At 32.6% G+C, this 10,824-nt stretch overlaps 1 protein-coding gene across 1 annotated transcript; it reads right to left on the bottom strand.

The window, feature by feature from the left end:
• Positions 1-7,724: 7,724 nt before the first annotated feature.
• Positions 7,725-9,281, bottom strand: LOC137235365 (ABC transporter H family member 2-like). Its single transcript, XM_067758362.1, has one exon. It carries the CDS (start codon positions 8,739-8,741, stop codon positions 7,725-7,727), a length of 1,017 nt encoding a protein of 338 aa, XP_067614463.1. The 5' UTR covers positions 8,742-9,281.
• Positions 9,282-10,824: the final 1,543 nt, after the last annotated feature.

The raw sequence follows: 10,824 nt of genomic DNA, 5'->3' as shown, positions 1-10,824 counted from the left end.
ACCAGGTGTGACTCTAGAATTTGCTTGTACGATCAATTGAAAGGTGTTAATTATTATTTTAAAAGGGAGTGTGCCATAGTTCTATAGGTGGAAGCCTTTTCTAGATATCGCCATAAAGGTGGACCAGGGGTGACTCTAGAATGTGTTTGTACGATATGGGAATCAAATGAAAGGTGTTAACAAGTATTTTAAAAGGGAGTGGACCTTACTTCTATAGGTGGACGCCTTTTCCAGATATCGCCATAAAGGTGGAGCATAATGCGTTTGTACGATAAGGGTATCAAATTAAAGGTATTAATGAGGGTTTTGAAAGGGAGTGGCCTTTAGTTGTATATGTGAAGGCGTTTTCGAGATATCGACGAAAATGTGGACCAGGGTGACCCAGAACATCATGTGTCGGGTACCGCTAATTTATTTATAGGTATATGTAATACCACGAACAGTATTCCTGCCAAGATTCCAAGGGCTTTTGATTTCACCCAGCAGAACTTTTTCATTTTCTTCTACTTAATATGGTAGGTGTCACACCCATTTTACAAAGTATTTTCTAAAGTCATATTTTGCGTCAATAAACCAATCCAATTACCATGTTTCTCCCTTTTTTCGTATTTGGTATAGAATTGTGGAATTTTTTCATTTTTCGTAATTTTCGATATCGAAAAACTGGGCGTGGTCATAGTCGGATTTCCGCCATTTTTTATACTAAGATAAAATGAGTTCAAATAAGTACGTGAACTAAGTTAAGTAACGATATATCGATTTTTGCTCAATATATTGTTATAATGTTAACGGCCGAGTGGAAGGACAGACGGTCGACTGTATATAAAAACTGGGCGTGGCTTCAACCGATTTCGCCCATTTTCACAGAAAACAGTTATCGTCATAGAGTCTATGCCCCTACTAAATTTCACAAGGATTGGTAAATTGTTGTTCGACTTATGGCATTAAAAGTATTCTGCACAAATTAAATGAAGAAGGGCGGAACCAAGCCCATTTAGAAATTTTCTTTTATTTTTGTATTTTGTTGCACCTTGTCATTAGTGGAATTGAATGTTGACATAATTTAATTATATACTGTAAAGATATTCAATTTTTTGTTAAAATTTTACTTTTAAACAAGTTTTTAAAAAGTTGGCGTGTTCGTCGTCTGATTTTGCTTATTTTTATTTAACACATACATAGTAATAGTAGTAACGTTCCTGCCAAACTTCATCATATCTTCAACAACTGCCAAATTACAGCTTGCAAAACTTTTAAATTACCTTCTTTTAAAATTGGGCGGTGCCATGCCCATTGCCCAAAATTTTACAAATTTTCTATTCTCCGTCATAAGGTCAACCCACCTACCAAGTTTCATGGCTTTATCGGTCTTTGGTAATGAATTATCGCACTTTTTTAGTTTCTCGAAATTTTCGATATCGAAAAAGTGGGCGTGGTTATAGTTCGACATCGTTCATTTGAAATAGCGATCTGAGATGAGTGCCCAGGAACTTACATACCAAATTTCATCAAGATACCTCAAAATTTACTCAAGTTATCGTGTTAACGGACAGAGGGATGGATGGACATGGCTCAATCAAAAAATTTTCGATACTGATGATTTTAATATATGGAAGTCTATATCTATCTCGATTCCTTTATACCTGTACAACCAACCATTATCCAATCAAAGTCAATATACTCTGTGTGCAAAGCACGCTGAATATAAATATAAAACACAAGAAGGATTTGGCTGAAAGAAAGGAGGAATTATTAACAGTTAAGTTGAAAAAGAAAAGTAAGACTGAAACTGCCTAAGAACTGAAGAAGGCAAAGAAAAGACCATCAATAAAGGCAACAAAAGTAAAAAATTTAAGCAAAATAAAGCAAATGATAATTATTCAGAAGTAAACCAAGGCCGAGCACTATTAAAAAGACAAACGATGTACAGTTCAAACAGCGAAGATGAAGACAATCCAGCAAGTAGAGATAACTGCATTGAATCTTTTGAAAACTATATAATTATATAAGTACGTAGTCGCACTCCGACTGGATTCAATATATAATGTGTCAGAACTGGCTACATGAAACCTGTACACTTTTCAAAAACTATTGCACAATATGTGGAAAATTAATAGCACTATCAGGCTGAAGTTCAATTAAATTGGATAAAATAATGATTTTATTTAATTTTATTTTTAGTTTAATATAGAAATGTATATGCAATGTGCATGTTGACACTTAAAATGAATTTAAATTTTTTTTGCTGAACAAACGCTTGTAACATTTAATTTATTAAAAAAATATTACTATACTTTTTTTTAGAATTTAATGTTTAGTTAAGCAAAAGCTTTTATTTAACTATGCCCATAAGTGTGATATTAGAATACTATTCTAATGATAACAATTAAAATATTAAAAAAAAAACACAAAATGTTTTCTTTATTATGGTTTTGCAGTAGGAGTAGAACTATCTTGCATTTGGTTTGGTTTTTTTGGTTACATGGTATAAAGGGCATCTATCCTGCATTGGAGATCTATCCCTCTCAATATTTTCAAGGCGGGGCAACTATCCATGCAGGTAGGCATCTCTCTCCAAAAAAAGGGTTTCACGAAAACAAATTTTTTCAAAGGCTGTGTATTATAAGATAAAAAATAATAATAACAATTCAAGTTAAATGATTGAACTAGCTACATTAATAAATATTAAAAAAAAATAAATGTAAGGCGCGATAACCTCCGAAGAGATCTAAGGCCGAGCTTCTCTTCCAATTTGCGTCGTGCTCCTCTTGATTTTCCCTACAAATTGGCCGGACGGGACCTACATGTTTTATGCCGAATCCGAACGGCATCTGCAAGGCAGATGAGTTTTCACCGAGAGCTTTTCATGACAGAAATACATTCGGAGCGCTTGCCAGACACTGCCGAGGGGCGACCCCGCTTAGACAAATTTTCTTAAATATTATTCCTATAAAATTAATGTTTTTAAAATTAGGCGGCTTTTCCAAAAAGTGGGGCATCTATCCCGGTTTTACCCTATGGAGAATTTTTTTAGCGTATTAAATTATAGATAGTAGGGTGGTAATGTACGGCATATGCAATACGGGTTTTACCCTATGGAGAATTTTTTTTAGCGTATTAAATTATAGATAGTAGGGTGGTAATGTACGGCATATGCAATACGGAAATAAAAGTATGTAAGAAAATACAAAATTTAATCAAAATAAAATGAAATAAAATAAAAAATGGAAATTCATGAAATTAAAGAAATTGAAATTAAAATATGTAAAACACAAAATTTTATGAAAAAAAAATAAATAAAAAAATTAAGATTTATTTGCAAATATATAATAGCTGAAACAAAGTTAATTAAAAAAAAATGTGTGACACAAAATACAAAGTTCAATAAAATTTCAAATATGAAAAATATGCATGACTTTATATTTTATGAAGTAGCAAATGTCCCCGAATATTTTGGTACATTGGGTTTTTTTGGTACAAAAGTCTTCAGGCAAGTCGCAGCTGCGAGCACGGTTGTCACTTTGGTCCATTTGGACCAAAAATGGTCCTTTCCAACCCTATTTGGTCCGCTGGTCCCTTTTTTCAATTTTGGTCCCTTTTAGGCTGTAACCAGATTTTGGTACTTTCTTTTTTTCACTGAGGTAAATATTCAGCACTCCACACAAAATTTGCCACACCTTCATTAACACTCATATAATTCTCAATTTACCTCAATGGATTTCTTACGAAAAAACTGCTGTCATTAAGATGTAGCAGATAAATGGCGATTCACCTAGCAGACAGTTCAGAAAAGTGTTGGATCTTGAAGCAAACCAATTTTTGTTAATTGTTAATGAAACAAGCGGCCAATCAGAAAATCTTGTTTTGTTGGCTAGATATTTCGATGCGTTATCAAACACTTTTCGTGATAGATTTATGTCACGTTGAGCTTAAGGTTGTAGCAAGTGCACCTCAAAGAAATTTGAAGGAGTTTTCCGCTGATGAAGCCATTCTTGAATTGAAATCTAAATCAAAGCATGAAACGAATTTAATATATACAGCATACGGATAGGTATTAAGAGTTTGTGAAACAATATATAATAAGAAGTCCGTTCTTTTCGAATGAAACTTTATTAATGATCTCCAAATTTCTGCAATGCTTATAACTAAGTACACAAAAATGAGCTTAAAACTAATAATAGTAACTGTAATATGTAATGTTGTTGTTAATTGCGAATAAAGAGAAAGAGATTTATTTATTGGAAGTTGTTTACGGAAATATAGCTAATAAGTGAGCGGATATGGAAAGCGAAGGAAAGGTGTAAGAGGAAATGGTATAAGTAAGAAGAGCATGACAGTTATTAGTAGAGGGTGTGTCAGTATGTGACTAATGATAATTATTGGTAGAGGATGTGTCGGTATGTGACTCCTCCGCCCCTAAGACATTTGCGTCCTCGTAAATAAGAAGCACATCTCTGAACCTTAATTATACGAATTGAAATAATCTCTTATAATGACGCTAATGCTTATACTACTCCTGAAATTTGTAACGTCTTTTTAGTTGTGTCTTATAATATCTAGGCTTTCGATTATTTGAGTTATCAGTAACATAATTACCATTTTTATTATATTCAGTTAGTTTTTTATACTTAGGCTTATTTTTAGCAATTTGTCTACTGCAAACAATATTATCTACGAGCTCCTTTGGTTCCTGATCTCTAGTTTTATTTAACTTTTGAATTCTTTCGGCTTTTTCTTTTTCATATAGCTTACTCAGTTCATCAATATATTCTTTACTGAAATTTTTTATTATAAAATCTATGGGTCTTTTCCTTGTTGTCGAGTGAATAGTATTATTATAAGATATGAAAATTTTAAAAAGCTTTTCGTCTAAATCTAGATCTTTGTTTTGAATATCGGCTTCCATTAATCGTAAATGTTCATTCAAAGTTCCGTGAAGTCGCTCTACGTCAGAATTTCCAGTTTTTAGGTATGCTGTTGTCGTATGTGTTTCAATGTTCTGTTCTTTTAAAAACAAACGAACAGCACTGTGTAAAATACACCTTTCGTTGTCAAACACAATTTTGTTCATTTTACCTAAAAATTGGATTCGTTGCTTCAATGCGGCTAAAATTGCTATCCAATTTCTGTCATTAATTCTATGAAAGGTAGCATATTTTGAAAATTTATCGATAGGTGTGAGGTACATGGTATTCCTATACGGAAACCAAATGTCTATATGTACAATGTCGTTAAAATGAGTGGGCGTCTCTGTTACTTGGTAAAGAATTTTGGCTGGCTTTCTATCAAACTTAGCTATTTGACAAATTGAGCAATTATTTATTAAGTACGTTATCAGTTTATATAACTTTGGATAAAAATATTTATTCTTCAATTCAAGGAAAACTTCCTGTATTCCTCTATGATTGTTACGTTGGTGCTCGTTTTCTATAGTTGTTAAAATTTCATTTTTGCCTGTAATTTCGTTAAGTTTTACAACTGATTTGTAAAGCTTAAGGTTGTTATTTTCAAAGAAATTTACATACAAATACTGAAATTTTACAAAAAGCTCAGTACTTTCACAGTAAATACACATAACACCTTTATTTATTAGACACTTCTGCAATCGGAATTTTCAGTGACTATAATATGAGTTTGACACTTCTTGTTTACTATTTTAATGTAAAATTTTTCCTCTTGGCCATAGCTCAAATAAATTTGGTTTTTATAGCAATTAATGCATCTCTCTGTTGTAAATATGTATTTTAAGTTATCTTCTAATGCGCTATGCGCCGTTGCATCCACTGACATTAAGTCATCATCTACCGCTTCCTGACTTTCGATTTTATTTTCACCATCTCCTATGTTGTTGCATATATCTCTACATTCTAAATTATCATCAAGTTGGTCAAAAAATCTACTTAAGGTATCCGCAACTGCATTATCTTTTCCTCGAATATATGTTACTTCAAAATCATATTCATTTAAAAGAATTTTCCATCTCTGAAGTTTCATGTTTGGCTCCTTGATGTTATGCAACCACGTCAATGGTTTGTGATCCGTTTGTATAACAAACTTTCGCCCATATAAATAAGTACGTAAATGTTTCACGGACCAAACCATAGCTAAAGCTTCTTTCTCTATAGTAGCATATCGAATTTCGTGATCCGACAAAGTTCGCGAAGCGTAACATATAGGGTGACTATTTTGACTTAGCACACAACCAATAGCGAATTGGGATGCATCTGTCGTGAGTATGAATTTTTTATTGAAATCAGGGGGCTGTAAAACTGGTTCGCTGGTTATCAGTTTCTTTAAAGTATTAAAAGCGTTCAAAAAGTCAATATTTTGGAAGTCTAAAATCGCATTTTTCTTCAACAGGCGAACCATAGGGTAAGCTACTTTTGCGTAGTCCCGTATAAATTTGCGGTAATATCCTGTCATTCCAAGGAATTGTTTTATTTCTTTAACATTCCTTGGGGGTTTCATATTTTCTATGCATTTTACTTTTGACGGATCTGGTTTTATACCTTCTTTTGAAATAATATGCCCTAAGAATTTTGTGGTTAAATCAGCGAATTGGCATTTACTGAACTGAATTTTTAAATTGGCTGAACGCAATGTATCGAAAATTTTTTTAATAGAAAGAATATGCTCATCAAAGCTTGTAGAAAAAATTAGTATGTCATCTAAGTAGACAACACAAATTTTGTTTATATGGTCCCTTAAAACATAATTGATTAATCGCTGAAAAGTTGCTGGTGCCGTTTTCAGCCCAAAAGGCATTCTCGTGAACTCATAATGACCGTCTGCTGTTGAGAATGCTGTCTTGGCTCTATCATTAGGGTGTACCTCAATCTGGTGAAATCCCTTCGCCAAATCGATAGTGCTAAAATAGCTACATTTTCCCAATTTGTCAAATAAGTCCTGCATATTTGGAATTGGGAACTTATCATAAATTGTCTGATCGTTCAATTTCCGGTAATCAATAACTACGCGCCATTGAGGTTTTCCGCTTGCGTCTGCCTTTTTGGGTACAACCCACAAAGGGGAATTATATGGACTATTACTGGGAACGATAATTTTTTGGGCTAGCATTTCCTTAATCTGCCGGTCTACCTCCGCGCGATGTACTACGGGATATCTATAGAGTCTGGTATATATAGGGGTATCAGTTTTAGTGAGTATTCTGTGCTGAATTTCGGTGGTAAAAGGTAGGTTTTCTCCTTCTTTATAGAAAATATCCTGGTAGTTATTCAAAACTGTCGTCAAAATTTCTCTATCCTTACAATTTAAATGTTTGGGAAACCTTTCAACTGGATTTATTTCTAGTTCCTCCTCGTAACTAAATATCTGCAAGTCTTCATTTTTTGTGTAATCTTCTAGTGAAATTTCTTCATCTTCATTAAAATATATAGGTATTGTTGCATTTTCTGTTATTATTTTCCTACCTTTATAATCGATTATTACATTTAGATTAAGTAAAATGTTATTCCCTATAATACCGTCAAAATAAAAGTGAAAAGGGTATTCTACAAAATGTACAAAGTAGGGATTTTTATTAAACTCTTTAAAAAGCGGTATTCTAAATTCATTTGTTGTGAATATTTTTCTTCCTAAAACACGCAATGAAAATACTGTGGGTTTTATTTCATATTTGGGGTTGCATATTTTGGGATTAATTACGCTAAATTCTGCTCCCGTATCTATTATAAATCTAAATGGTTTTATACGTGTTTGTACAACTATATAAGGTAATTTTCTTGTGGGGCTAGTTGAAAATCCTGATTATTTTCATTAACACCCAATTCCATTGGTTCGACTGTTGCCTGCCCAGGATCTCCATTAAATTGCGTTTTAATAGTATTCGGAATAAAAGAACTTTCACGATATGGATTTTGTGATCGATTTGTTTGACCACTGCTATTAGAATATAACCTCGACTGTACTGAAGCATTTGGAGGCAAGCCATTCCTACTATGCTGTCCTAATTGTTGTTGAAAACGGGCATCATTATGATTATTGTAATAATGACCTCTGCTAACATTGTTGTTGAATTGTAAGTCGTTTTTGTTATTCATATTATTTTGTACGTTACTGTTATTTGTATTGTACAACTCGCTCGAAAATCTGTTTGTTCTATTTTGTTGTTTGTATCTACTATTATTATTATTAAAAAAACTATGCCGATCATTATATTTTAAGTACCCATTAGATTTTATAATATCGTAAGCACTTTTAAAATCTTTGGGATTTCGACTAACTATAATACTTTTGACTGGCTCTGGTAAGCCGTGCTTGAAAGAGTTCAAAGCAATTCGCCCATTACTTTCATAATTAATACCAGCAATCTTAGTATTACTGAGTTGCAAGGCATTATTTAAACGACATAATAATGTATTAAGTTGATTATAAAAATGTTCTATTGTTGATTCGCATCGGCAAGACCTAATTTTATCAATAATTTCATCAACAGAGTTTTTCTCTCCGTGATTATCTACTAGAACTTTCCTGACTAGCTCCCAAGTATGAGGATTGCCATTAATTAACAATGACCGTCTAGCGTTACCAACGATTTTATCTTTTATATTTCCTATAAGTAAAACTTGTAAATCATCCGGAAAAGATTCTAAAGTTGGTATCATCAAATCTATTCGCTCTACAAACCCTAGCAAGGCGTTTTCATTCCCATCATACGGTGGAACACTATTAAGATTAGTTGAAATAAGCTTAAATTTGGCACTAACATCAAAATTTTCCATTTTTAATTTTGTCTTGTTTCACTAAACTGAATGTTAATACTTAAAAGTGTTTTTTTTTTTTTGTTTTTTTTTTTATATGTATATATACATTGATTTATGTAGATTCTGTTGTTGTATATACGTATGTTGTCGCTCGTACTAGTGACTGAGATTTTTGGTGTATTGAGTTGGAAACAAAGTTGTCGCTGCTGCTCTCAATACTCACTTTACTTTAACGTTTGTTTACTTGCGTTGGAACGGAAGTTCTTGATGTTGCTCTTAAAGATCGCTTCACTCTCTCACTGGATCGCTTATGCTTAACGGAAGTGGCTGCTCTAAGTACTCACTACACTTTCTTGCTGAATTGCTTCTGTTGGAACGGAAGTTGTTGTTGTGTCTATCAGTTTTTACTGTGCTTATATGTAAATTTGATTGTGTAGAAACGGAAGCTGTTTCTCTTGGTAATTTTTTTCTCATTCGTATGCGTTTTGGTTTCAAATGTCTTTGAAATGACCCTTAACTGATTTATTATTTTCTCAATCGTTTCTGCTTCGATTTTTCTGTTTACAGTTTTTTTTTTTCACGTTTACGGTTTTTTTCTCTTCACATGTACAGTTTTATGCATATGTACATATATAGGCAGTCTAATTTTTTTTAAAAAATACACTTTTCAAAAAATGTCTAGGTATAAGCCAATATCTTAAATATTTATATTAACGAATTCACATGTCTTTGGAACTTTTCCAAACTTTCTTATTACAGTTTTTATTCGTTTGATTTTAGGTACGTATGTACGTATTAATAAACGATTTTTTTTTTTTTTGGTTTTTTTTTCGCAATTTTAACTTTTTATGAAACAAGTTTCTGCTTCTTTTTCTTTATTTCAAAAACACTCCGTATTTTGAGACGTGTTAACTGCTTTTAGTAAAAATTTTAACTTTTTTACGTAGTGGGATTTTGCGTATTTAGTTCGCGTGCGACTGCGCCAATAAGAAGTCCGTTCTTTTCGAATGAAACTTTATTAATGATCTCCAAAATTCTGCAATGCTTATAACTAAGTTCACAAAAATGAGCTTAAAACTAATAATAGTAACTGTAATATGTAATGTTGTTGTTAATTGCGAATAAAGAGAAAGAGATTTATTTATTGGAAGTTGTTTACGGAAATATAGCTAATAAGTGAGCGGATATGGAAAGCGAAGGAAAGGTGTAAGAGGAAATGGTATAAGTAAGAAGAGCATGACAGTTATTAGTAGAGGGTGTGTCAGTATGTGACTAATGATAATTATTGGTAGAGGATGTGTCGGTATGTGACTATATCGACATGCCAAACAAAAAGTGACCCTTAAAAAATTTGTACAAAGAAATGCTATGTAAAAATTTTGAAAGTGTTATTTTCTTTTGGGATGTCGATATTTAAATTTTTCTCATACAACCCAAGACAAATTGATTATTTTAAGGAAGTCCTAGACAATTGTGGAAAGTGTCTTCTTGCGGAAGCCGCACAGTGCGATACGGCTATATTTTCTATCTTTGTGTCTGAAAGTTAATAGCGTTTTTGCTATACTCCTGTCATATCCAATATCACTTTCATCATTAAAAGTTTATATATATTTCCAGCCTGCACTAAAGAGGTCAACCAATAAAAGTTTGTTTGTCGATATTATACCAAGAGTATGAAACACATTTTGAGTAACTTTAGGTACAATGATTATATCCACATATTGGATATTTAAAATATGTCTGCGTATATCATCATCACTATCACTACATAGTATATACAAAGTCGCTTTCTCTGTCCATATGTTGAATGCTTAAATCTTTAAAACCACGCAACGGATTTTGATGCGGTTTTTTAAATGGATAGAGTGATTGAAGAGGAAGGTTTATGTGTATAATAACGTCCATCAAATAGTGAATAAATACTGTTATTCTTGAAGTTTCTAATGTAATGTCGTAAATAATCACATTTTTTCCGCTAAAGAATGTGGTGTTAGTTACACTATTTATAACGCAAGAACGGATGAACCGATTCGGCTTAAAATTGGTGGAGATGGACATAGGATATCCCTTTCTGGCTAGGATCTTGTGATCAAAACGTGTA

The sequence above is a fragment of the Eurosta solidaginis genome, chromosome X, assembly GCF_040869045.1.
Source record: "Eurosta solidaginis isolate ZX-2024a chromosome X, ASM4086904v1, whole genome shotgun sequence".
Taxonomy (NCBI): domain Eukaryota; kingdom Metazoa; phylum Arthropoda; class Insecta; order Diptera; family Tephritidae; genus Eurosta; species Eurosta solidaginis.
This window is presented reverse-complemented; position numbering and strand designations above follow the sequence as displayed.